The sequence below is a fragment of the Budorcas taxicolor genome, chromosome 19 (genome assembly GCF_023091745.1).
Source record: "Budorcas taxicolor isolate Tak-1 chromosome 19, Takin1.1, whole genome shotgun sequence".
Lineage (NCBI taxonomy): Eukaryota > Metazoa > Chordata > Mammalia > Artiodactyla > Bovidae > Budorcas > Budorcas taxicolor.
The window spans coordinates 55,866,108-55,893,762 of NC_068928.1; the positions used below are offsets into that span (position 1 = coordinate 55,866,108).

At 57.9% G+C, this 27,655-nt stretch overlaps 2 protein-coding genes and 1 non-coding gene across 3 annotated transcripts; 1 reads left to right on the plus strand and 2 right to left on the minus strand.

The window, feature by feature from the left end:
• Positions 1–6,214: 6,214 nt before the first annotated feature.
• Positions 6,215–14,956, minus strand: OTOP2 (otopetrin 2). The gene is made up of 6 exons (XM_052658832.1): positions 14,644–14,956; positions 13,950–14,086; positions 12,613–12,671; positions 12,027–12,160; positions 8,758–9,635; positions 6,215–6,385 (listed from the first exon to the last, which is right to left on the minus strand). The coding sequence occupies exons 1-6, from the start codon at positions 14,954–14,956 to the stop codon at positions 6,215–6,217; spliced, it is 1,692 nt and encodes a 563-aa protein (XP_052514792.1).
• A 1,552-nt stretch (positions 14,957–16,508) lies between these two features.
• On the plus strand, positions 16,509–20,092 carry USH1G (USH1 protein network component sans). The gene is made up of 2 exons (XM_052658773.1): positions 16,509–16,672; positions 18,868–20,092. Exons 1-2 carry the CDS (start codon positions 16,509–16,511, stop codon positions 20,090–20,092), a joined length of 1,389 nt encoding a protein of 462 aa, XP_052514733.1.
• A 4,960-nt stretch (positions 20,093–25,052) lies between these two features.
• Positions 25,053–25,125, minus strand: TRNAG-UCC (transfer RNA glycine (anticodon UCC)). Its single transcript has one exon. It is a non-coding gene; the product is annotated as a tRNA-Gly (tRNA).
• Between the last annotated feature and the right edge of the window lie 2,530 nt (positions 25,126–27,655).

A 27,655-nucleotide genomic window follows, 5' to 3' on the forward strand; every position in this document is an offset into this window, starting at 1 on the left:
TTATTTTATTTCCTAAAATTAATGTTAAAGCACATTAAAGGCGTAAGGAAAAAAGTTCTGACACTGATTTGCAGTGCCTACCATGAGCACGGGACATCCTGGGATCAGCACAAATGCTATGGCCCTTGACTCTTTTTTTGTCTTTTTTTGGCCTTGCTGTGAGGCTTGTGGGATTTTAGTTCCCCAATCAGGGATTGAACCTGTGCTCTCGGCAGTGAAAGCACAGAGTCCTAACCACTGGATGACCAGGGAATTCTCATGCCCTTGACTTTGATAGAACTGAATTCCATCTGTACCCTCCCTGGAGGCCTCAATGTCTCAGGAGTGCACAGCTCAACGCGGGGAATTCCATCCCTGACTCTTCTCTTTCCCTGAGTGTCTCCTGCTACTTCCTCAGCTTCCCCAAGCTTTCACTTGGGCCTGCTTCCTTTGTTGGGCTTTCCAGGTAGCTCAGTGGTAAAGAATCCACCTGCCAGTGTAGGAGATACGAGTTCAATCCCTGGGTCGGGGAGATCCCCGGAGAAGGAAATGGCAACCCACTCCTGTATTCTTGCCTGGGAAGTCCCATGGACAGAGGAGCCTGGCGGGCTACAGTCCATGGGGCTGTGAAAGAGTGTGACGCGATGAGGGACTTAAGAGCAACAGCAAACCCCTGAGTCCCCCCTTGCTTGACCCAGATCCTGGGTCACCCCCATACCCAGCTCAGGGCCCCTTCCTGAAGTCTAGCACCCTCCCCCCATGGGCCCTTTGGGTTCACGTAGAGCTGCACTGGAGAGTGGGGATGCCCCACTGGTCGCAGCTGCTGTCTCGGTGAGAAGGTTCCTTCCCCGCCCCTCCCATGCCAGGCTCTACCTGCTGCTACCCTGCGTTCCTGGTGCTTTGGGCTCAGGGTTCTAAGCACTCACCGTCCCCATTCTCCAGGCTGCCAGAGGCCTGATTTCTAACTCACTGTCTCAGAGAAGCATCGCTAGCCCTACATCTCCCAGAAGGAACCACGTGTCCTCCTCGCCTGTCCCCTCGCCCCTGTGTATTCCAGCTCACAGACAGCTCTGAGATTTTCTTGACCTCAACCACTACCCTGGTTCACGGCTCCCTCCTAAACTAGTCTCCCTACCCACTGTGTCTCTCCCCTGCTGTGATCGCTGCAAAGGCAACCAACTGCCCTCAGTGTAGAGGCCATACTACCTAGCGTGGCCTTCACGGCCTTTCAAAATGAAGCCGGGGGCAGTCTCTGGCAGTCCCGTGGCTAAGAGCCGGTGCTCGCAATGCAGGGAGCTCGGGTTCGATCCCTGGTCAGGGAATTATGAATAGATCCCACATGCTGCAACTAAGAATCTCAGTGCAGCCAAATAAACGAATATTTTAAATTAAAAAGAAAAGCAACGAGGCAGCATATGTTTAGCATGGGCTTGGACTGTGCAAAGTGGTCAAGGGAGGGCAGCTGCTGTTGCTTCCTGGTCTGGCCTTGACCTCCCTCTCCAGCACTGTTCTCAGACCCTCCCCCTTGCCCATGGGCTGTGCCATCCTGCTGCCTAGTTCCTAGAATCCTTTGCTTTTGTTCACCTCCCTGTCTTTCCCACACTCCACCCTTTACCCATCATATACCTACCCCCTCACCCTTTGGCTAAACTGCAGGGTGTCCTTCAGGACTCAGTGGAGTCGCACCAGTTCAAGGACTCCTCCCCTGAACCCCCTCACCTAAGGCTGGACTAGGGGGTCCCTCTAGATACCTGCCCTGCACCCACGCTTGAGGCTGGAGCCTCTTTGGTCACACTCTGTTTTAATTAGCTGTGCTCTGCTCTGTCTCTCTCTTTGGACTCTGAGCTTTAGACTCTCCCTCTATGGAACCAGCAGAAGACCCTCAGCATATTTGGCTTTCATATGCAGCCTCAGTACTTCCCCGGTGGTCCAGTGGTTAAGAACCTACCTTCTAATGCAGGGGGTGCAAGGTTGGTTTGTGGTTGGGGAGCTAAGACCCCACAGTGCTAGTAGCTCAGTTATGTCTGACTCTTCGCGATCCCTGGACTATAGCCTGCTAGACTCCGCTGTCTATGGAATTCTCCAGGCAAGAACTGTGGAGTGGGTCAATTCAGTTCAGTCACTCAGTCGTGTCTGACTCTTTGAAACCCCATGGACTGCAGCACACCAGGCTTCCTTGTCCATCAACAACTAGAGTGGGTAGTCATTCCCTTCTCCAGGGGATCTTCCCAACCCAAGGACTGAACTCAGGTCTCCTGCATTGCAGGCAGATTCTTTACCACCTGAGCCACCAGGGAAGCTCAAGTGTCTACAGGCTGAGTGGCAAATAAGCCCATGAGCTAAACTAGAGAAGCCCCCACACACCATAACGAGGAGCCCGCACAGTCAAAATTAAAATAATAAATGAAATGCAGCTGCTTCAGGCCCCCACTTTCCCATGTGCAACCTGCCCAATATTTATACCTCCTAAGGTCCTCTTCTGGGGCAAATAGAATAACAAAACTTGGTGCTCTTTTAAAGATTCCACCAGTGATTTCCTATCCTTTTCCCAGTCCTTGTCTTTCCTGCTCCAGTTCACCCTCCTCCTTGTCCAGCCCCCTTCTCACACCCCAGGAACATGCCCACTACAGGCCCAGCCAGAGGACTCCCCGTTTCTCCTGCTGTCTCCCCCCACCATCACTCCTCCAGCCTGCTGTTCCTTCCATCTCTTGTGCTGTCCTCCCCTAATCGCTCTTGCCCACTGTCACCATCCAGCTTAAGCACCTCTCCTGGGAAGACTTCTCTCTTTGCCTAAGCGTCTATCGAGAGTGGGTGTGTACTGCTCCGGGTGTGCCTGGTGGGCAGAGACCAGGTCCTGCTTATCTCAGACCCCACCCTACCCCTAAATTTGTTACAGGCAGGACACTGAACCAATGTTTGCTGACTGCCTCTGGCATTTTCTGGGGAACTTTCAGCACCAGAGCCGTGGACAGAGACAAGTAGGCATCAGACCCTTGACTTTCCAGAAGATCTTTATCTTTTCCCCTAAGACTCCCCCGCCCAGGTTGAGCAAGCCTGAAGCTCACAGGGACACCTCCTTGCTCCTTTCCTCCCAAACCTGACTGCCCCATCTTGCCTTCTCAGAATCTGCACCAAGGCTGGAGGACCGCCTAATGCCAGAATCTGGCACTTACTACCAGGGTGATCTTGGACAAGCTCCCTAGAATCTCTGTTTCTCTTGTCATTCTGGGCGTTTCTCTTCGGTTTCCTCATCTGCACACACACACAACTATGGAATAGTACCTGCTACATAGTAGATGTTCAATAAAGATTTCTTGAACGAGTAAACGAAGGAATTAATGCATGATACCTACCTGATGGAGTTCCCTCAAAAGTAAATGATTTAACACATGCACATACCTATAAAGCCATGCCTGGCACACAGAATGATCTGAGTGTTAAAACTATTTATGCACTTCCTCCCTGTTCTGTCCAGTCTGAGAGGAGCCCCAAGGGCCAAGGTTATTGGTGAATTTGCGGGGAGGGGGCAGTTTTGATTGGACTGCAGACCTAGACAGGACGCTGGAGGAGGAAGTCCTATCCTCTAGGGGTCCTCGCCTTGACTATCTTCCCCGCCCCCATCCCCAGGGGCCAACCCTGCATCGGCAGCTAGAGGGAGCCCTCAAAGTGGCGGAGAGGATCCTTCCCCCCCGGAGAGGGTGCTGGGGTGGGCAAGCTGGGGTCGCGGGAAGTGGGTGCGGGCGCCCAGACTGACAAAGAGAAATCCACCACTCTCTGACACTCCCTTCGGCGCGACGCCAGTCCGAGGGAGGGCCCAGACACCAAACTGGTTTGTGGGTCTTGATTAGAGGCAGTGATGAAAGCTGCGGAGCCGTCGGGGCGCGGCGCCCGGCCAGTTCCGAAGGAGGCTGCTGAGCACCGGCGGGGGAGCTTCGGCGTTTCTTTCCGAGCCACTCGAGAGACTGCGAGGCCTAGGACGGCCGCCACACGTCTGCCTCGGACTGGGCGTCCGGGCAACCTCAGCCGTCCGGACGTTTCTCTTCCTCCCGGCTTCGGCTGTGCGCGCTCGGACGCGGCTATGGCAAGGCGAGCTCTGTGCGCCCCCAGCCAGGGAAAAGGAGATGGGGCGCGGAGCTGAGGTTGGGGTGGCGATCAGAGAGCGGCTGAAGTTCAGGTCCCCAGGGGTTGGCTTCCCTCCCGCCCCAGTCCTTGCAGCCCCCGGTCTCTGAACCTCACTTTGGGAGCGCAGTAGGTGTGTGTCGAGGGTGGGCTCGCCTGGAATGCTCCTGCAGGGGTGCGAGGGCGCTCCAGGCCCTAACGGCGCCGCGGGGAAGCCTTACCTGAGGCCTGGGCAGGCATCGCCGCCGGCTGGCTCCCGTCTGTCCAGATGAGGCCCCCGCGCGGGGACCGAGGCCCCCGACGCCCTGCCCCCGCGGGACTGCGCAGCTGCTGCCTCTCGGGCTCCGCGGCCCATTGATTTTTCTGTTGACTTTGGGGCTCTCGTTAATCCTTCATTAATTACCCTGCCGGGGGCTCCCCGGACGGCTCAGCCAATAGCGAGGCGGCTGGACCGGAGGGCGGGGCCGGAGGCGGTGCAGACACGCGGCGCAGGGGTGGGGTGGGGTGCAATGTCCTTAGGCCAAAGTAGAGGCCTTTCGGGGTTCAGGCCCAGGTTCCTCTGGTGGCCCAGCAGGGAACGAGCCGTCCTCCATAGATCTGGGGTCGCTCCGCCCCCCACCTCCCCCTACTCCACCTAGCACCAGCCTTGCCGCACCCTCTCTCCCCCTAAGTCAAACGTGAACTTGGGGCGGAAGAGACCTGGTTCCGACAGGGCCGGGGGCGGGGCAGGGGGCGCCCCCTCTGGCCCTCCTCAGCTCTCCCTGGAGCCTGGCGTCCTGCCCACCTAGTCCTGCTGGCGGAGTTCTGGCAGGTTTTTCTCCGAAGTCCCCTGTGCGCCCGACCCTGTTGCTCCCACTCTCCCCTCTAAATGCCGTCTCCTCCCACCCCAGGCCCCATCCCAACCTGTCCCCCTTCTGACTCCGCTAGCTGCTGGCGCCTCCTTTGCCATCTCTGACTTTCTCAGTCTCTCCTTCTTTATCTCCCCCTCCCTCCTTTTGGGGATCAAATCATTTTATTGGGGGGCTTCCAGAGAGGGTCGAAGGGCTGGGAGAACAATGAGATCGCAAGTCCTCTGCCCCACCCGGGTGTCCCCACTTCACAGTCACCCCCATCTCTATATCTTTTATAGAGTAGAAGCTAGAGGGCTTTGGAGAGGCGCCTCGGGGACCGCAGGGAGGGGCAGGCGGTGGGTGAGGGGAGGCCCTGATGGGGTGGGCTGTGCCACCCAACACCTGTTAAGCTAGAACTGCCAGGTTATAAACTGGGTTATATCAGCGTGTGTTGTAAACATGAGACCCTGAAATGTTTTATTTGAGAGGAAACAAATGCTCTGATGCTTGAAAAAAAAGTTTGAAAATTATTATTCTTAGTAGAAAAGTGCTGGCTTCCTTTTGCTGTGGGACTGTGGGCAAGTCACTATACTTCTGGGCCTCAGGTTTCTTTGTAAAATGGCAGTTGGATTAGTCAGTCCTTCCCAACCTTTCACGTGTCATGGAACACATTAAAAAAATGTCTATGTCACTTGAGGATAAAGCGAAGAGGGAGGTGGAAGCCTGGGGACTCCACCCAGCCGCTCCCAGCCACCCAGGTACTAGTCTGTAACTCAGACTTGGCTTGCCCACAGAGAAGCCTGAGACCTCAACCTCTCCAGGGGTCCTTGCAGCTTTGACCCCAAGACCCCCCTCCTGCGATCATCTTAGAGGTGAGTGCTGAGACAAGAAGTGGGGAGCCAGGTGGCGTAGGGCAACGTCAGGTTTATTGGTTTCCAGCTCCAGGTCGCAGCACTGGCCAGGTCACCGGGCTAGGGGTGGGGGTGGACCCAGAGCCAAGGACGCTTCCAGGCCTTGTCTGGTCCTAGAAAGGGGTGCAGCAAGGGGTCCTCCTCCCCCAGCGGCTCCACCCCCAGGCTCATGCTGGGGTGAATGTGCACGTCCTGATGGTGATCTAAAAACTCATCCTGGAAAAATAACTCTTGTGAAAATGCCACTCTGGGGCCAGTGCGGGGACGGGAATGGAGAGTACGTGGCACAGTGACTGCCAGCCTGGGGTTCATTCCTGGGGGTCTCTGGGTGGGTGCACGAGCCGAGCCCCTCCTCTCGAGGTCCCGAGCGGGGGTTCAGGACATCACATAGACCTCCAGCAGGCTGGAGACAGCATGCATGCGGTAGAAGATGCCGAAAGGCAGGCAGATGTTGACGATGGCTGCCCAGAGGGAGTAGCCGTAGAAGTCCACCTCCACGGTGTTGCTGAAGTGAGGGCGGGCCCCGAAGGCGGGCATGATCCACAGCTGTGGGGAGAGAGGAGGGTCAGGACCTGGCCCGGGCGGGGGGCTGAGGGTCACTCTGTGGGCGGGGGGCAGGATGGGGGTCCCTGCCCTCTGGTTTTGTGGCTATCGAGGGCTGGCTGTTGCCAAGCGGGGGGCTTGCAGCCCCTTGGGCAGAGCCTGGCACTCACAAGGGAACTCAGTAAACGTGCCAAACTGAGCTTGCCCACCCCCAGGCTGAGGCTCCACCCTCAGGATGGCCCACTTGTGGGATGGGGAGAGAGGAGAAGAGGTTTCAGTAGGTGACATGAGAATTTGGAATAAATGGTTAAACCAGCAGCAGCAGCTCTCTCCTGGAGAGAGGCCTGTGGGTGAGGGCGGTCGAAGCAGGCAGGCCCAAGCCAGGGGGGCCAGGATCCTGCCAGAAGGCTTCCCCACCTCAGCTCTTCATGAGCTCCACCCTCCAGTTTCACCCTCCACTTCCCACCCCCTTCCCAGGTGCAGGGGGAGGTTGAAGCTGGAATCTGCTTCATCTCTGGCTGTGAACCCAGACGGTTCAGGCATGGGGCGTGAGGCAAAGAGAAAAAGCTTCTGGGCTAGGCTGGACCCTCTCTGATCACATCCTTAGGCACATCACAGCCCAAATCGGAGCCTGCCTCTGTCCTATAAAATGGAGTTAGAGAGGACACTCTAAGAGCTGATCCAGACTCAGATACCTGGAGCAAAAGCGGCCTCCCAAGTGACTCTTAACCTGTAGGCTCGGCCTCGGGAGAAAGTGAGGGAGTGGCCAGGGCTGGAGGAGGTTTTGGTCCTTACTGCTTCTACTGTTACGTCAGAGATTGGTGACTACTCTTTTTTTAAAAAAAAAATAAGTTATTTGTGCTTATGTGCATGCTCAGTCATGTCCGACTCTTTGCGACCCCCAGGGACTATAGCCCGCCAGGCTCCTCTGTCCATGGGACTTCCCAGGCAAGATACTGGAGTGGGTTGCCATTTCCTGCTCCAGGGGGTCTTCCCAAACCAGGAATAGAACCTCCTGCATCTCCTGCATCTGTAGGCAGATTCTTCACCACTGCACCACCTGGAAAGCCCTAGGTTACCAGTAGGAGGGGCAATATTCAAAGTGGGGACTTTGCCAAGAATGCACCTCAGTTTTTCCTGTAGACCCCCACTGAAATGCAACCCCTCTGGAGATGTGTTCTATATTGGGGTATACCCATTTTCCCATCTATTTAAAGCTGTTTTCTATATTAGAGGTATTTTTCTGTTAAGAGGTTACAGCTAAAAGGACTATCTTTATATTGAGCAACACTTCACTGAGGTGTGCCCTCTGTTTGGGATATATTCACAGGGGAACATGTTTCTCTGTTAGAGATTTCCCTCCCAGGGGTTCTTTCTACACTGGGGCCTTTCTCTATTGGGTTGGAGCTATACACTCGGAGTATTTTTCTATGAGGATGCACCTTCAGGAAGCGTGTTCTCCTACAGGAGGCATATTTATATTGGGTGAAGCCAGACAATATACAGAGTTTTCTTTTGGCTCAGATGGTAAAGAAACTGCAGGGCAGGAGACCGGCGTTCGATCCCTGCGTTGGGAAGATCCCCTGGAGGAAGGCATGGCAATCCACTCCAGTATTCTTGCCTGGAGAATCCCATGGACAGCCTGGCAGATCACAGGAATTGGACATGAAGAAGTGACTAACACTTTCTCTTTCTCTTAGAAAGAGGTTGGCACCTCCCTGGTGGTCCAGTGGTTAAGACTCTGCCCTCCAAGGAAGCAGGTGTGGATTTGATCCCTGGCTGGGGAATGAAGATCCCACATGCTGAGCCAGTGCAGCCAAAAAAAAAAAAATTAAATAAATAAAATAAAAAAATAAGAAAGGGGCTCTGTGGACTCGCTGGGGAGGGCGCGGCTGCTGCGGGTGCTCCTCTCCTGGCCAGCCCGCCACTGCACTCTGCTGACAGACCACTCACACGTACACTGGTCCCTGCCACTTCCTGTTGCTGCTCCGATTATTCTAAGAAGCGGGCTGGTCACAAGTTCCCAGGAGCAGTCACACCTCCCGTCTGGGAGCAAGGTCCCCCCCACTCCGCCCCAGCTCCCTCTCACCTCCTCCCAGCCCCATGTCAGCATTCCATGGGACCCTTCCAGCTCTATCCGCAGCCTCGAGGCCAGAATGCTGGCATCTCATTCTCTCTGTATGCCCTGAGATGCTGTCTGCCCCGGGGCTGCTCCCAACCCTCCCTGAACCTGCTTCTTTCCTTGAGAGGCATAGGATGCTTCCAAGGGGATGGGGGCAAGACAGAGAAGGCCAGGTGAAGAAACCATAAAAAGAGCATTTTCCCTTGGCTTTCTCCTCCCCGGAGCCCACGCCTGTCCCCGCCTGGGTACTCACGATGATGTTACAGAGCAGGAGAAACAGGGAAATGTCCTTCAAGCACCGGCGTCTCCAGTGGCTCCTGGGAGCCACGATGACGCTTGCAGCCTCCTGAGGTCCTGCTGGGCTGGGGCCAACCAGCCTGGGAGTGGGCGGGCAGGCGGGCAAGGTATGCAGGGCATCCAGGTTGGCAAAGGTCAGGCCATGGCAGGGCTCCTTGGGGGGCGTGCCGTGAGGCTCAGCACTGGGGGGGCCCCGGTGGAGGCTCTCGATGATGAAGACGTTCTGGAAGGTGTGCTGGGCGATCATGAGCAGAGCGTGGGCTAGGTTGAGCCCCGCCAGCAGGTCCCTGGGGGTGCCCGCCACCACGGCTACGATGGAGTAGTAGGAGATGGCATACTGGCCCAGGGCAGCGCCCATCAGCAGGGCCACGTCCAGGGTGCGCGTGGGGTTCTTGTGCTGGTCCATGGCCCGGCGGTCGAAGCGGTAGATGACCGAGCCACTCAGGCTGACCAAGGTCATGAGCCCCAGACAGACGATGCTGAAGCTGTAGTAGGTGACCAGGGCCTGCTGGGTGCGGCCCCGCTCCCCGCTCACTTGCACCTCGTAGATGATGAACACGGCCAGCCCCACCACGAAGAGCATCAGGCCCAGGACCGGGCCGACAAAGAAGGTCTCCCGGAAGAGGCTGACGGGGGACGGGGCGTGGCTGTGGCCGGGGGTGGAGGAGGCGAGCAGCCTGCCCACGTTCTTCCACATGACGTAGAGCATGGTGGAGGCGAAGAGGCTGTACTCGATGTTGAAGGGGTACAGGTAGAAGTAGCCCTGCTGGAAGATCTGGCAGACCGCCGTGTCGCAGGAGCAGTCTCCCCCGACCGCACTGCTCGCACGCTCCACTGCGGAGAGATGGCATGGAGCGGCACTGCCCTCCCGCCTTCCCGGAGGCACCCCATCTGAAGAGCCTCACCCCTGGACCGTGACCTTTGGAAGGGCAAGCTTGTGAGCTGCTACCACTGTACCCCAAATGCCTACACAGGGCCTGGCACGTTCATTCACGCCACAAGTATTTACTGAGCACCTACTATGTGCCAGAGACCGTGGGGCACGTCCCTGAACAATATCCAGGGCTCAACTAACAACAACAAAAATCTGGAGGACTTCCCTGATGCTCTAACGGTGAGGAAGCCGCCTTCCAATGCAGGTCCAGTCCCTGGTCAGGGAATTAAGATCTCACAGGTTGTGAGGCAGCTAAACCCAAAGGGCCACAACTAGAGAACTCGTGTGCTCCAGAGCCTGTGCGGTGCAGTAAGAGAAGCCCTGGTGAGCTGCAACGAGCAAAAGCCTGCGTGCTGGAACAGACCCAGCGCAGGCAAAGTAAAAGTAAATAAACATATAAGTAAATAAAGCTAAAAAAAAAGTCTCAACTGCAGAACTGACTGCTTCATCCCATCCCATTCCTGCAGAAACACACTCCCAAACCTTCTCCACCAGTCATGACTTGCTCAAGACAGGCAAGGCTCTGGTCCTAATAGAAGGTTGCCCCCTTGGCAACCCCTAAACTCCAAGCTTCCTCACCTCTCTCTCCAGCATCTGCCTCAGCCAGAAAGCACCTGCTGTGCCCAGGTCTTGACCAGGGCCTTCCGTCACTTCGGTTTGTACTGTACCAATAGGAATCTCGTCCCACATCCAGAGTGTGCTCTGATGTGTAGGATACCTCGGGCCTTGGCAGACATCTCTTTTGATCCCCAGAACTATCTCAGCTGGTTTTGGAGAAAAAGGAACCGAGGCTCACTGAGGGCAAGTGGCTTGTGATGGTGGAGTTGATGCAAATGTTGTGACTCTCACCCCCGAGGCAGGTTCCTCGCTGGGCGCCTCTCTGTATCCCCCGCAGCCCCAGCATTTTAGGTCATCCACCGCCCTGGGCTGGTTCCAACTGTCCCCAGGAGCCGTATATATGTGGAGGGTGGCCCTTTGTCAGTCCTGCTGGCCTGGGATCGCCTGGATCCACGCTTTCCACTCCTGGACCCTGCCGTGCTGGGTGTGTGTGTGTCTTCAGGTCCGAGTAGATTTGGTCATCTAGTCTGATCCTGGCAGTGGGGGGCCCTAAAGAAGTCCAGAGAACCAGGACTGGGGGTCTGTGGGCCTGTTCTTCACCATAGAATACTGTGTGTTCAGTCACATCCGACTCTTTGCGACCCTATTGACTGTAGCCCCTCAGGCTCCTCTGTCCAGGGGGTTCTCCAGGCAAGAATACTGGAGTGGGTGGCCATTTCTGTCTCCAGGGGATCTTTCTGATGATTCAAAGCAAAGATGGGTCTTAATGGTAGTTCTCCATTGTCAAGCTCTGTGACCTTGGGCAACCTACTTAACCTCTCTATGCCTTAGTTTCTGTATCTGTAAAATGGGAATACTAATAGTACCCATCTCATAGGGAGGTGGCAAGGGTTAAGTAAGATGGTGTTTAAGACACTTAGCACAGTGCCTGATGTATAGCGCTCCATAAGTGGTCACCATCATCATCACGGTTATTATTTCTGCCTTCTCCTCCTTGCCACTCTGTTCTGATCCTGCGCTTCCACCACTGAGCCGCCCTGCCTCCCATCTGCTTTCTCCAGCTTGCTCAGCCATGCCCTTTGTCTCTGGAGCCCGAATCCCTCCTCTGGTGGAATGGAGACCTGGACAGTGGGACCAAGGCTGTACCATCCAGAATGAAAAGATGTCCCTTTCGGCCTGGATGGGAGGAGAGTTTGGAGGAGAATGGATGCACGTCTAGGCATGGCTGAGTCCCTTTGCTGTCCACCTGAAACTATCACAGCATAGTCTGCTAATTGGCTATGTGCGTATGTGCTCAGTGGCTTCAGTCATGTCAGACTCTTTGAGACCCTAGGGACTGTAGCCCAGGCTCCTCTGTCCATGGGGCTCCCCTGGCAAGAGCACAGGAGTGGGTTGCCATGCCCTCCTCCAGGGGATCTTCCCAACCTGGGGATCGATCCCAAGTCTCCTGCGTCTTCTGCATTAGCAGGTGGATTTTTTACCCACTGGGCCCCCTGGGAAGCCCTAATTGGTTGTACCCCAATACAAAATAAAAGGTTTCTAAAAAAAGAAAAAAAGATCTCCCCATACTCTTCCTCCTGGGTCACCCACGTCTAGACTTCTTCAGAGGCATAGCCTGGAGCAGGAGGGGGCCTCTGGCCTCTTGTGCCTCCATGCCCTCTACAGGTCCAGAGAGCACTCAGCCCAAGGCCTGGCCACCAAGGGGCCAGGGTTAATCTGGAGTGGGCACTCACAGTCCAGAGCGAGGCAGGTGTGGCTGGCGTTGCTGTGAGAACTGCTGTGGGAGTGAGCCTGGTGCACGGATTCATCCACCACGGCCGCCATCCAGATGGCCAGGTTGGTGGTGAGTGTGAACATGAGGCCACACCTGTTTGGGGACGGAGAGCAGAGGTCACTGCGAGTCTTTGGCTCATGTCGGGTCCCCAGCAAGGTGGAGAGCTGAGGCTATACTGGGAGATGGTGCTGAGAAGCAAGAAAGCAGGCAAGCCCCCATGTGAGCAGAGAAGATGAGTTTGGAAGGAACACAGCCTGGCTGAGATGCCTCCCAAGAGAGAACTGGGAGTGTCCAAGGGCTACTCTGCTTCCTCCTCTAAGGGAGAGGACATTTGTACATGACACACACCATCCCACCAAGTACCCCCCACCCCCACAGCACAGGCTGGTGGAAGCCGGGCTTACAAAGTGAAAGGGCCTTGACTGAAGCCCCACCTGGGGCAGAAAGAGGACCCATGCCCCAGGCTGGGAAGCGCCCATCTCATGCCAGGTGAGCTGAGCACCTGGGCATGGGCACTGGGCCACGGGCATGGAGCAGGCACTCACCGAGTCAGATCCAGGTGGGTGTGAACACAGTCTTTAGCGGAGACCCAGAGAAAGTAAGTCTGTGTTGAGAGAGAGTGGCGGCGTCATCTACTCCGCAGGTGGGCTCACCCTGGGAGCAGCCGGGCCCACGCCTGGCACTATGTCCACTCTGCCTCAGGAACTCTCCAATTGCGTGATCACGTTTATTTCAGCTTTACAATGTGAGATGCAAGGTTTTCTCTCTTTCTATTCTGCAGGGCAATCAGTATCAAATACTTCTCTGATCTTTAAAAGTTTGCAAAATGCCACCAGTAAATTCTCTGCCTTTGTTTTCTGTTCCTTCTCAGGGTGGAGGGAGTGGAGTTTGGAGCCCAGTTATTTACTCCTGGGTGCAGGGTCAGCCTCAGGTTACGTCTTGTCCAAGGTAAAAAGAATCTCGGGGGCTTCTCCACTCCACTTAGGCAGCATCCCCCCACCCCATCCTCATCTTTTGTTGCCCTCCAGGTCCTCCCCCTCACCTGGATGCCCACAAATCCTTGCTCTAGTGTTTATCAATGTTGTTGCTGTTTAGTCGCCAAGTCATGTCCAACTCTTTGTGACCCCATAGACTGTAGCCTGTCAGGCTCCTCTGTCCATGGGCTTTCCCAAGCAAGAATACTGGAGTGAGTTGCCATTTCCTTCTCCAGGGTTATTGATGTTGGGGTAGCTTTATTTTCCATTTTGCCTGAGTATTCTTTAAAGTCATAAAATATAAAATTAAAACTATATAAATGCCAAGCTCATAAATGTGTTAAATTGTGGAAACCTGGGCAGCATGGATGATGCTTCAAGAGAGGGAACCATACATGTGGTCATTCTGGGCTGAGGTCTGTTCTCAAACCAGTCCAGCCTCAGCTCAGTCAGATCTTTCCAGGGCTTATTTATGCAACAAATAAAAACTTGAACTTGTTTGAAAAATCCCATGTACAGGATACCCGACTTTCTGAACAAATTCATAATACAGGGGACATGGCTGAGGCCAAACTGGACCCTGAGCTGAGACCTATGTCCTCTATGAGCCGCCAAGGAAGGCAGGGCAGTTTTAGGAGTCAGAGCAGCCGCCACAAGTGACGCCTCCTAAGTGTTAACTACAGGCACCGCTTAGGTTAAAATGAAATCGCAGGGCCCTGAAGCAGGTACTCACATTTGGATATTACTTCATTACCAGGTGCTTCCAGATTTATGGACTCATGATCTTCACTACAGTCCTATCCCCGCCTTAATTAACTGCTCAGCATAAAAGAGGAGTGGAGTTCAGACCTCCTGACCCCAGGCACTGGCTCCTTGCCACCACACTCAAGGACACTCCTCTCACCCACCTGGACAATGACAAACACAGCCTGGGTGAGAGGGTACAGGATCTTGATGGCTGACTGGCACTCAAAGAAACTGGAGTAGTAACCGGTCTTGAAGACATCCATGACGAGAGTGCAGATCCCAAACAGCACCAGCCCACCTGGGAATGAGGGGTGGGGGTGGATCAGAGAGGCAGGAGAGAGGGATTGTAGATTTGAGGACGGATGGCTACGTAATGGGATGACGGGGTGGATCCATGGATGAATGGGGTAGGTGAGAGGATGGATGGATGGACGGATAGCTAGGTGGACAGGTGGATGATGAATGGGTGGGTGGAAGGATGAGTATATGATTGACTGAGTGGATGGATGGATGTCCGATTGAGCCCCCACCTCTGTGGCTGCATGGATAAGGGAAAGGGCCCTAGACAGGCTCTTTCAACTGCAACAGTCATCTGTTCTGAGAGATCAATGTCTCTCCCATGAGCACCTTCTTTCAGTCTTTAGACAGGGCAGTGAAGTTCCTTTCCAGCCCTCTCCGCATCCCTTTTCCAGGACTCTTTCCCTTCCTCTTCTCCCCCAATCGCACCTCACCCTCAGGCACACTTCCCAACAGTCTACCTCCGACGGCCCCCAGCGGTTCCTGCGAGAGCTCCCCAGCCTCCCGCTCCCACCCTGGCCCACCCCACCTCCATCCCCGCCTCCCCCTCGGCACCACCTCGCAGCCAGATGGGGCCTGCGTGCGCGTCCCGGTAGGGGACGCCGTCGGGGCAGCGCGCGGTGCCCAGGAGGTAGAAGAGGATCCAGACCATGGCCAGCAGCAGCATGGTGGTGAGCAGCGCGAACACGTCGGTGTCGTACACCGCCACCTTGTTGAAGGCGCCGCCGCTGATGAGCGTGCAGGCAAGCAGCAGCACGTTCACCGCCAGCAGCACCGACAGCAGGCGGCCGCCCTTCTTCCAGACCTCGCGAGGCGCCGGCCGCGGGGCCGGCGGGCTCTCCTTGGGGTCCGGGGGCAGCTCCGTGGACATGGCAGGGCCACTGGAGGAGGGTGGAGGGGTCACTGTGGTGGGGAACAGACAGGACCCAGGTCAGCCTCGAGGGCTCTCCCTGCTGCATCTTATCTCTGTATTTGGGGACCGGGGTTGGGGGAGCTCCTCGACCGCGCAGAGGGTGGGGGCTGCGGGTGGTGAAGGATGCGCGCGCCGAAGAGGAAGAGAGAAGCCGACCGTGCGGGTCTCGCACTCGACGGAGAGGGGAGAGGCGGATGCGGCCCCATCCGACCCCGTCCAAGGTCCCCCACCCCCCAGATGCGTCGTCCGGCTAGCCCCCAGGGGCACCCACCTGACTGGGCCGGGAGCCCGCGCTGAGCTGGGGGTCAGGGGGCGGCGAGCGCGTCCTCTCTCTGACGCCGGGCTGGACGGGCGCTTTATACCGGGGAGGGCAGGGTGATTTACAGCCGCGGGAACTCAGCTCCATAAACCTCTCAGTCTCACTCACATGATCCATCTTTTTTCCGGGCTGAATTTAGGGAAGAGCGTGCGGGAGCCAGATAAGGTGAGATTTATATTTACCCGTTAAGAGGCGCCCCCTCCCCCGCCGCCCTGTCACCTCGGCGCAGCCCGGCTCGGGCGCGGCCCCGCAGTGCGGCACCCAGAGGACACCACGCCCCCGGCGCCCACCGCGCCCTGGCGCCCCGCGATCCCGACAGCCAGAGCCCCGAGAGCCGAAGCTCAACAGACGCCCCCAAGGGCCCGCGGGCACTGCGACGCGCCCCCAGCCCCGGCAGCCCTTATCTTTGTGCTCCTCTGTTGCCGCCCCAAGATCGGGACCCTGATGCCCCTTGCCACACACCCCCCCCCCCACCCCGCCCGGCCCCCTCAGCAGGACTCCAAGTCCGGTCTTCCTCTAGCCCTTCCCGCATCCCTGCTCCGGCGGATGCTGCGAGGGAGCACTTGGGTATCAAGTCCCTGGGCAGTCTTCCAGCGCCCTCTACTGGACAGCGCGGGCAGGGGGCGGCCTGGACCAATGAGTGCAGATTGCTGACCGTCTGGCGGTCGGTCCTCGTAACCTTCTTGGACCCTCTGTCCAGGGGCGGGGGGTCAGGGCAGCCCTCAGACATCCTTCCCCAGTCCTTGGCCCGTTCCCTCGACGGGTAGCGACATCGGGGGCCGCCGCGCCTGGCTCTCGTGAGGACAGACCTCGAACTGCCCCCAGACTGGGCCTCCCGGGGCGGGACGCTGGGGTGGCCCTCTGGCAGAGGGGCCGGCCCTGTGGGCTCAGGGGCAGGGTCACCGCCGTGAGCTCTGCAGCAGGGAGTTTAGGACCCAGGGGCAGCGCGGGGCGACCTTCCGGGCGGCTGGCGGTCCTCCCCACACCCTCCCCGCCGGGTGTTCGGCTCAGATGTCGGAGTAGCGGCGGCTCTGGCGCTCCCCGTCCTCGGTCTGCGGCGGCAGGGGCTGGCGGCCCCGGCCCCGGCCCGGCCCCCTCCCCCAGCTCCATGCCTCAGCTCTAACCCTGTCGCCCTCCCCGGCGGGGGGCACGTCACCGTGTCCCCGGCCCGTCCCGTCCAAGTCAGGCGCCATGAACGACCAGTACCACAGGGCGGCTCGGGACGGCTACCTGGAACTCCTCAAGGAGGCCACCAGGAAGGAGCTGAACGCCCCCGACGAGGATGGCATGACCCCCACCCTCTGGGCCGCCTACCACGGCAACCTGGAGTCGCTGCGCCTCATTGTGAGCCGGGGGTGAGTGCCGGCCTCCCAGGGCCCTTAGGGGAGGGCAAGAGCCTCAGGGCCCATCTGGAGACCCCAAGATCACCTCCTGCCCAGTTGTATGGCATCTTCCCCCCACCTCGTCTGAATCACCTCCTTCCCTGGGACAAGGCCCTAAAGTGGGACCTGGGAGACTGGCAGTTGTGGGAGGTGCAGACAAGCCGAGGCCTCTGACATTTGTGAGCTGGATGTGGGGCTGAGAGAGGAGGGGGCCTGGGACTTTGCGGGGTGGGGGTGGGGGTCCATGATGGGGTCGGGGCTTCAGAGTGAGGAGAAAGTGGGAGGGGCCCCCTGGGTGGGTAGTGCCGGGATGCCAGAGCGAAGGGCATGAGAGGCTGGGGGAGAAGGAGCAGAAACCTCACAAGTGGGGCTGCCAAAGAGCCCCTCCCCACTGCCCACCCCCACGCCCCCAGCCGGGGGCCCAAGGGGTCCTCCCCACCAGTGCCCACAGCCCCCACACACTGTTCTCACACGGCTCGCTTCCTGCTCACTCCCGGGATTTATGGGCACTGCCCGCAGGACCAAATGCCACTCGGTTCAGCCACCTCATTAACTAGCTCCCTCTGTCCCCCTCCCCCACACGGGCTCCCTCACCCTCCCTTTGGAGTTGTCGGGGGCGGGGGTGGGGGGACGAGTGGGCATTGCATCCAAGTGTCAGGGCCAGGGAAGCAGTTTGGAAGTAGCAGTTGAGGGATGCGGTGCCCAGGGCTACTGACTTGGGCTCCCTGGGGCTGCCTGACCCTGTGGACCACTTGCCAGCCCCAGCGGTTTAACAAAGAGAAGCCAGGTTGACCCGGACACCAGGGCGGCCTGGATGGGGCAAAGGGAGGCCAGAGATGACCCCGGAGGGTTAACATGAACATCTCAGGGCCTGGGAAATCATGGTGCAGGCAAAGGGGCCCAGCGGGCCTGATGCCAGGCCCTGGCGTGCGGTTGGAGCACGGGGTGAGCGGGGAGCCCCCCCTTTGCCCTCCCTCCATGGCTGCTCCCCAGGCCCCAGCCGCAGGTGGCAGCAGCCCCCGAGACTAGGAGCTGAGCCATGTTCCAAGAGGCCAGGACTGGCCTCTGTCCACGCCAAGAGGGTACACAGTGATCCTGCTCGCCCCTTGGAGAAATTCATGGGAAGAGGGGACAAAGGGGGCCCCCTGAGTGCACCAAGCCCCCCACCTCCTCTGGAGGTCAAGGGCTGGTGCTTGATTGGGGGGTGGGCCTGTTGCCCAGCAACTCATTCCCACATGCAGGACCTGAAGACCAGCAGTGGAAATGAGGAGGGGGGTGCCGGATGGGAGGAGGGGCAGTCACACAATGAAGCGATTCTTCCTCCAGCCCTGCAGGGTGGCCTCCTCATTAGCTTGGGGCAGAGGGCCTGAGCTAGGCCCTTGAGGAAGGGGCAAGCTTGGAGGAGCCAACGGACGTGTACCCAGAGGGGAAACAGTCTGGCATGGAGGGGCTGCATCTCCCGGACAGGCCCAAGCCAGCCTGCCTCCCGGGGCTTGTGAAGATGTGGCGGCCCCAGGACTGGACGGCAGCTAGGCCCAGGTGGCAGGATGCCTGCCCCCTCCCCTCCGGTCCTGGCTGCCCCCACGCTCCCCTCCTGGCCCAGGCCAAGACCCAACACCTGCTCTCACACGCGGGCTTGCCAGGCCTGGCCCTGCTCCCTGCAGACGTGGCGGGTCCCAGGGACATGCAGGCACACGCTCACACACTCCCGGGGGCTCAGGCCCAGCACACACCACTGGTACACCACTGCTGTACTGGCAGCCGCTTTCACCACGCCTGCCGAGAGACCCGGACTCGGCCCTGGCCCACCACCTCTCTGGGCCAGCTCCCCGCCGGGCACCATGAATAATTCACTCTTTTCTCTCTGGGCATCAAATATTTATCCCCTGAGATTCCCAGCCCGCCGTGCTCTTGGGGTAAGGCCCGGCCCTGGCCCCGCCTTCTCCGTCGCCCCACCCTCTTCGAGTCTGGGCCGCCTTGAACCGAGGCCTCACTCTAGGTGCCTGCAGTGGCTCCGGGCTGCGGGTCCCGGGTGTCCTGGAGTCGGAGAAGCGATCTCAGGCCGTCGAGTCCCTCTGGGGTGCCTCGGGGGGAGCTCAACCAGGCCGGCCGCCTCCCCCGCCTGCAGCTGCTGCCTGCCTCACCCCTCCCCGCGTGTCGTTCCGCAGGGGTGACCCGGACAAGTGCGACATCTGGGGCAACACGCCCCTGCACTTGGCGGCCTCCAATGGCCACCTGCACTGCCTCTCCTTCCTGGTGTCCTTCGGGGCCAACATCTGGTGCCTGGACAACGACTACCACACGCCGCTGGACATGGCCGCCATGAAAGGCCACATGGAGTGCGTGCGCTACCTGGACTCCATCGCAGCCAAGCAGAGCGGCCTCAGCCCCAAGCTGGTGGGCAAGCTGAAGGACAAGGCCTTCCGCGAGGCGGAGCGGCGCATCCGCGAGTGCGCCAAGCTGCAGCGCAAGCACCACGAGCGCATGGAGCGCCGCTACCGGCGCGAGCTGGCCGAGCGCGCCGACTCGCTCAGCTTCTCCAGCCTCACGTCCAGCACCCTGAGCGGCCGGCTGCAGCATCTGGCGCTCGCCGGCCACCTGCCCTATTCGCAGGCCACTCTGCACGGCACCGCCAAGGCGGGCAAGACCAAGATCCAGCGGAAGCTGGAGCGGCGCAAGCAGGGAGGCGAGGGCACCTTCAAGATCTCCGAGGACGGACGCAAGAGCGTGCGCTCGCTCTCTGGCCTGCAGCTGGGCAGCGACGTGATGTTCGTGCGCCCGGGCACCTACGCCAACCCCAAGGAGTGGGGCCGCGCCCCGCTCCGGGACATGTTCCTCTCCGACGAGGACAGCGTCTCCCGTGCCACGCTGGCGGCCGAGCCTGCGCACTCAGAGGTCAGCACAGACTCCGGCCACGACTCCCTGTTTACCCGCCCGGGCCTGGGCACCATGGTGTTCCGCAGAAACTACCTGAGCCCCGGGCTGCACGGCCTGGGCCGCGAGGATGCGGCACTAGACGGCACGGGCCCACCGCGGGGGCGGCTGCAAAGCTCTCCCAGCCTCGACGACGACAGCCTGGGCAGTGCCAACAGCCTGCAGGACCGCAGCTGCGGGGAGGAACTGCCCTGGGACGAGCTGGACTTGGGCCTGGATGAGGACCTGGAGCCCGAGACCAGCCCGCTGGAAACGTTCCTGGCCTCCCTGCACATGGAGGACTTCACCTCGCTCCTGCGGCAGGAGAAGATCGACCTGGAGGCGCTCATGCTCTGCTCGGACCTCGACCTCCGCAGCATCAGCGTGCCCCTGGGGCCCCGTAAGAAGATCCTGGGCGCCGTGCGGAGGCGCAGGCAGGCGCTGGAGCGCCCACCGGCCCTGGAGGACACCGAGCTGTGAGTGCACAGCGCCTCGGCGGGGATGGGAAGAGAGGGCTTGTGTGTAACGCCCTGGGGTGGGCGTGGATCTGCCTTTTGGGGAGGGGGTGGGGGAGGTAATAACTAGGTCGTCATCAATTACAAGAGGCCCCACTTATTTACCGGGGCTTCCCTGGTGGCTCAGATGGTAAAAAATCTGCCTGCAATCCAGGAGACCCGGGTTCAATCCCTTGGAGGGGAGGATCCCCTCGAGAAGGGCATGGCCACCCACTCCAATATTCTTGCCTGGAGAATTCCATGGACAGCGGAACCCGGCAGACTATAGTCCCTGGGGTCCCAAAGAGTCTCACGTGACTGAGCAACTAACACTTTCCACTTGAAGAAGTTGAAGTTGAGTTTCTAAGTCGTGTCCGACTCTTGCGACCCCGTGTACTGTAGCCCACCAGGCTCTTCTGTCCTTGGGATTTCCCAGGCAAGAATACTGGAGTGGGTTGCCATTTACTTCTCCAGAGGATCTTCCTGACCTAAGGCTCGAACTCTGGTCTCCTGCATTGCAGGCAGATTCTTTACCAACTGAGTCATCACGGAAACCACTTATTTACCCCCAATTCTGACGAAGAAGCTGCCAATTTACATTGCTGATGTCAAATGCACCTCAATTTTGAAGATGTCAGAATGGAGGAAGTGGGTGTCTTCCTATGGATGACGCTCAGTGGTCATGACAGCCGGGCTGTTTTGAGCCCTGCCGTCTCCTGGGCACTGGAGATGCCCTTATGCAAGTTCTCTCAGTTAATCCTCCCCAGCTCTCATGTGAAGGGGCTATATCATCCCCATCTGACAGGTGAGCAAGTGGAGGTTCAGAGGGTTAGAGTAGCTCGCCGGAGGTCCTTTTGCTGCTGAGTGGAGAGTTGGGCTTGACCCCTGTGGTTCTAGAGCCTAGGGACAAGGGTGACTCCCATGAGATAGAGGGTGTGGCAGTCAGTCATCTCTCCAGATGCCCAAACCCTCAAGGCAGATATTTTACCTGCTGGTCCCTGAACCCTGGAACCAGGAACATGAGCAAATGCTCCCATCAGGACCAACAGCAGCCTTGAGGATGGAGTTGTCACCTTCAAAAAGCCACATGGGAACCAAGGGCCGCTGTCTCACTGGCAGTGTTGTTGGCCCATCCCGGCCCTGACTCTCTGAAGTGACATCCCATAAGCCCAGCAAACACTGCAGCCCCCTTTTGGTCTCTCTGGCCTTTACACTGCACAGCTGGGTGGGGGTGGCGGGGTGGGGAAGGGTGTCTGGTTTAGAGTTTGGGGGATGGGAGGGCACCCTGAGGCCATGCTTTGCATCCCTGACCATCAGCCTGCCTAGGGAAGGTAAGTGGGCAAAATAGTTGGTCTTGGCTTAAAATAGTGTCTCCAATGATTCTTAGCTCAAGTCTGCTTCTGTCTCTTCCTCCACAGGTAACAGGGGGCTCCTCTCCCCAGACCAAAATGAGTTGCAAGTTGCCACAACCCACAGTGGGACCAAGAGGTCCTCACAGTTGCCAGCCCTGCAGCTCCCCGGCCCCTTCCCCGGAGCAAGGATCGTGCAGGTCATCTCTCTTGAATGCCTGTCCACACTCTGCAGCGGAGGGTATGGCCTGCAGGCACCTGGAAGGCCAAGAGAGTGACCCAGAACATCAATTCTGAGGGGTCTCAGGGTCCCTAAGCCACATCTATTTGAGTGGCTTTAAAGGACATGTGCATTCGTGGAAGGCCAGCCCCAGTGCCCGTTAGAGCTGCATGGAAGTGTGGGGTGGGTGGGGGCACCTATCTCGGGGACCATGGTCTGCCCTCACCCCTCCTCTGAGGGTCCTGTCGTCCTGCTCAGTCTGCAGACTCACATCCTACCTTTTTGTGAAGGAAGGGTTTGGGCTGCCTTCCCTCCCCACATACACTCCAGGGAGGAGGTTCCCCGCTAGACTCTTCAGCCAAATGCCCGAGTTTAGTCCCCTGCCTGTCGCTGAGCATGGCTAACCCTCCCTCCTTCTCCTGGCCATGCTGGGGGTGGGGGGTTGGAGTGCCAGGCTGGGCTGGGGTGGGGTGACTGGTGCCCTTCTGGCATACCCCAGGGTGGGGTCCAGCCTGACTTGGCCCTCCCCACCCCGACCTTCTCCACTCACTCTGTCCTCGGATGTGCAGCCTGGTTACCCAACTTGTTACCCCCTGCCTAAGACCCCAGAGGGTCAGGGCCGTGGATCCAAGGTGCTAGAGCAACTGGCTGCAGTATTATGGCCCAGCAGGGATGCTCTATGCTGGACAAAGGCATCTGCCAACTGGTTCAGAGTCCCCCAGGCCCAGGAGGGCAGAGACTGGTTTTAGCCAGGTGTCCAGCCGAGTGTGGACAAGGCCTGCGAGGTGGACTCTGGGAGCCTGGGAATGTGGAGAGTCTGAACTCTGATTGTCCCCAGACCCCCAGGGCTCTGTGTCAGGAGGTTGGTTGGTGGATGTCTCTCAAGCTCTGGAAGCCGCTGGGTGCCTCTCTGGTTCTGCATGGGTAGCAGGTGAGGGAGAGCTTAGCTAGAGTCCCTGACCTGTCACGCTGGTGAGGTCGGCGGAAAGGCCAGCCTCGGAGGGTCCTCAGACCAAGGTCCTGAGTGTGGGAGAGTCACTAAAGCCCACACACGGGGGGCACATATACCTCCATGCAGATGCGTCCTTGCCCTCTGTCGACAATGGTCCCCCCATCTCTGATCTTCAGCTTGGGAAGAGTCTCCTACCAGGGGGGCATTGCCACAGCCCTCAGCTGCTCCTTCCTGGGGCCCCTTGGCTGGGGCAGGGGAGAGAGAACCCCCACAGAATACCACAGGCCTCGCTGCGATGTGTCTGTGTTTGAGGATGGCCCCCAGGCACACACATGCTCCAAGGTGGGAGCGTGATGGAGATGGCCCCTGTTCCCACACTGAAGGCTTGGCTGCCCTGAGCCCGCCTCAGTCTTTCTGCCTGTTCTCTGGGCCTGGGGCCGCCCCCATGTGCCGATGCAACTTTCCTGGAGCGCTGGGAGCTGCCCTTCCTCTCCGGTTCCCTGTCCACGGATGACTTCATCCCCCTCCCGGTCCTCCCAGTGCTGGGGTGGGGCAGGCTCCCCGATTCCCACCACTGTATGAAGCGCCCCTCTGGCAGGCTCATTATAATTTTTGTAGAAAACATTCTGCGTCCTTGTCGTGACTATGTCTTGTTTTACTCATGTGGGGGTGGGAGATGGGTGGGTGAAGAGAGCAAGAGGGTGGAGGCGGGAGAGGGCCTTTTTGTGTCTAAGAGGACTTGGTCCTCTTCCTTGTGGGGGAGGGGGTCCTGGGATAGATGGTAGGGCAGCCCCCACACATCTCTGCAGAGCCTCTCTCATCCCCAAGTCTTCACCTTGCTCTCTCTGGACCTAGGATTTAGAGCTGATGGAGAGAGGGGGTTCAGAAGAGCCCCCAGCAGCTGAGTGAGGAGGATCTCAAGACCCAGCCCACCCCAGCCTCCAGTGGGGTCTCCATTTCCCTCATCACCCCCAGGAAACTCGTAGGGCAGTCCTATTTAGTGATGTCCTTTCTCCCAGGGGTAAGACTTGCCCTGAAGCTGCGGGACAAGGGGCTCTGTTTTCTCAGTCAGGTCTGAGAAAGGGCCCTGGAGTCATTTTGTTTCTTTCCCTAAGGTTGCTGGGCTCAGTGCTGCTGCCAAGGGCAGTTCAAGACAGCCTCCTCCCTCCAGGATCATCAGAAAGCTTTATAGGACATCAGAGCCACAAGATTGCCTAGCAAGCTTCTAGAGGTTCTAGGCCACCTCCCTCCACTTTGCAGATGGGAAACTTGAGGCCTACCGAGGAGACCCAGGCCTCCTGATTGCTGCCTGGTCTTCCTCACCCCCCATCCCCCCCATCCCCACCCCCACCTTGGTTGCCAAGGGGACCAATTAAGATACAGATAACGCGATATGCCGCCCTCGGGTGCTCCTCGGCGTTCCGCCACCTCGCGACCCCTACTGGCGGTCCTGGTCACTGCACCTACCTCACCAAAGACCCGCCTCCTGGCGCCGCCGGTCCAGGGACGGACATGGGGGTGAGGAAGCCAGAAGACCAGACGGAACAGACCCGAGCTTCGGCGTGGAGGAGAGACTAACCGGAAGCAGTGGGGGCTGGGGTCCCCACGGGTGGAAGCCTGGGGTGCAGCAGCTGGTGTGGCTCCAGGAGGCCTAAGGGGACTTTAAACACAGTGAAGGTGGTTTTATACAGTAGGGATTCACCTTTCTCTACTCATTCCCCTTAAAATTTAGATCGAGGTTAGGGAGATTCTAAAATGCTAAACTAATAAATGATTCTTAGCTTTAGGGGATTAGAATCTGGTGCCAGTATGGACACTTGCCTTGGAAAAATGCACATTGAACAGGTTTACACTCACATACAACTTTCCTCCTGACTCCAGGCAGCTCCTGAAGCCGGCAGAGGTCCAGGGACCCCAGCTTACGAAGCCTTAGGGTTTCCGCGGTGGCTCAGTGGTGAGGAAGCCACCTGCCAGTGCAGGAGACATGGGTTCCATCCCTGGGTCAGGAAGATCGCACATGCCTCAGAGCAACTAAGCCCGTGTGCCACAACTTCCGAGCCTGTGCTCTGAAGCCTGGGAACCGCAACTCCTGAGCCCACACACGCTAAAGCTCGTGCTCAGCAACAAGAGAAGCCACCGCGATGAGAAATCCGAGCACCGCAACGAAGCGTGGCCCCCGCTCACCACAACTAGAGAAAAGCCCTTGCAGGGACAAAGACCCAGTGCAGCCAAAAATAAATCCATGCATAAATTATTTTTTAAGAAATAATAAGAAGCTTTAGTTAGACGGCTGTGACATTACATCATAAATGAGACTGAAGTTGCCGAAAGTGGGGGTGGTGGGATGAATCAGAGGCAGGAAGGGCCTCAGGGTATGTGGCACTTTTTTTTTTTTTTACCTGCTCTATAGCCTGCAGGATCTTAGTTCCCTGACCAGGGATCAAACCTGGACCCCCTGCATTGGAAGCGCAGGGTCTTCACCCCTGGACTACCAGGGAAAACCCAACAAACTTCTCTTTTTACAGAAGAAGTAACTGAGGCCACAGGGCAAGGGGGCTGGCTGAAGATCATAGAGCAGCCAAACAGGTTAGGTAACAGTAGGTCTCCAGATGCCTCTTGTTTTGCCAGCTGCCTCCTGTCCCCAGGTTAGACAGTCCTGGGAGGCATCATACCCCGTCCTCCCAGCACATGCCTGTGCGACCTTCTCTGAGACCAGCCTGGGTTGCTCGGGAGGTGGTCGTACTCCAGGAGGCAGCCGGATCTGGGTGGCAACACTGGCTTTTCCCCTCTCCAGATGTTGCCTTAGGCAAGCTACCTAGCCTCTGAGTCCGTTCCCTCATTTGTGAAACAGATCTTCTATTATGAAAGTGTTACCGGCACAGGTCATTGGGAGGGGGTAATGACGGTGCACGGAAAGCCCTTAACATGCTGCCCAGTATTTAGTGCACGTCAGTTACTAATGATCACAGCTATGCGTGGGGTCTGAAACGGGCCCATGGGGAGCTCCTTGCATCTGTGGTCCTGGCGGCTCAGTGGGTGAGTCCAAGGCAGTTCCAGTGAGCAGTCCTGCTTTTCTGACCCTTATGTGACAAAGAAACAGAGCCCATCCTCATCAAACCAGCAGGGGGTGTTGACAATCCAGCCAGCGGTTGTAGAACAGTCCCCTAGCCAAGGGTGCGGAAGGACCTCTGGAGATGTCCAAGCTGTTGAGGTGCCCAAGGAGCTGAGTATCTTTTATGGAGGGGGAGTCGCAGACCCACCAGCCTGCCCCCATTTTGCCACTGTCTGAACTTTACCAAAAGCTTTCCCCACTCCTGCGAGGTAGGTAGGTGAGGGGTTTTATCCTTCACAGGTGAAGATACTGAGTATCAGAAAGTTTTTCGATATTCCCAAGGTCTCAGAAAGTTAAGGATAGTTCAGGATCCCTCCCCTGTGTCCCTTCTGCTACCCCTGCAAGGGCAGAAGGACCTTATATACAAGCCCCATTTTACAGATGTGGCAACTGAGGTTCAGGGTGGGAGCCAATGACCTGCTGGGAACTGCATAAACCAGGATATTTAGTCTGGACCATTCACACTGCTGCACTTGGTCAGCTGCTGTCTCAGGGCATATATCTAGCACTTTCTACATAGTGGGCCCAGCAAACCCAGGAAAACGGTGTCACGGCTCTGTCTGACAGGTAAGGAAACCAGGGCTCGGGCAGGTTTAAGTCATTTCGCTAAGCTTGAGGACTCCCCTGGTGGCTTACACCGTAAAGAAACTGCCTGCGATGCAGGAGACCTGGGTTCAATCCCTGGATTGGGGAGATCCCGCTGGAGGAGGAAATGGCTACCCACCCCAGTATTCTTGCCTGGAGAATCCCATGGACACAGAAGCCTGGTGGGCTACAGTCCATAGGGTTGCAAAGAGTCAGACATGACTGAGCATTGCACACCACCAAGCTTCCGAGTGCAGAAATGTCAGGGATTCAAACCCCAAACTCTGGCTTTTTCCATGGCAGTCCCAGACCTATTCACTGAGCTAGATGCTTACTCAGCACAATGGTGATTCAGGGGCTCCCGAGGTCGGAACAGGGGCTCAGTTGGCAGGACTTGGGGAGGTGGCATGGGGGACAGAAGGGCCTCTTTGCCGCCTCCTGCTCAGCCTCTAACTATACCACTCACGGCTCTCTGCCTGTGTGTACACGTGTGCCCGTGTGCGCCCATGTGTGTGTGGGTGTATGCGATGCAGCTGAGGACTCTGACGTGGATCCATGCAAGGATGGGGTGTAATGGACCCAGAGCGTGCTGTGAAGCTTGTATTTGTGCGCTTCCGTGTGCTGTGTATCTCTGTGGTTTTGCTCATTTGTCTTTGCCTCGGGGTTTCCAGGTTTTTCAGAGGAGGGAGGTGTGCACATGAGTGAGTGTATGTGTATGTGTGTGTGTGTCTGTGTGAGCACAGTCACAGAGGGCTTCATGACTTGGTCTAGAGTTTATTTTATTTTTTTAATATTTACTTATTTGGCTGCATAGAGTCTTAGTCATGGCACATGGGCTTAGTTGCCCCAAGGCATGTGGGATCTTAGTTCTCTGACCAGGAATTGAACCCATGTCCCCTGCCTTGCAAGGCAGAGTCTCAGCCGCTGACCCACCAGGGACACCCCTGGAGTCTGTCTGAGACTCCTCCTCCCATCCCTTGTGTGTTGTCAGGGCTCCAGCTCCTTTAGACTGAGAGGCTGAAGCTCCAGCCCCAGCCCTCACCCTGAACAGAGGGCTCCCACGAAGCTTCCTCCAACCCTAACTCAGTGAGTGGCTTGTTGGGGAGTCAGAGCCCCAGGGGCGGGGGTGGGCAGTAGGGGGAGAAGGGCCGAATGGGGTAGAGACGAATCAACCTTTCAGGGCCATCCGGGTACCGAGGGGCCTGGTGGGCCCTTCTAGGGGCTGCGGTGCTCAGACTGGCCTGCCAGCCCTGATATTTGCTGGGAAGACTGATTTGCTGTTCCAAGCCTCTGTATTTTCATCTGTAAGTGGGGATAATTATACCCCACAT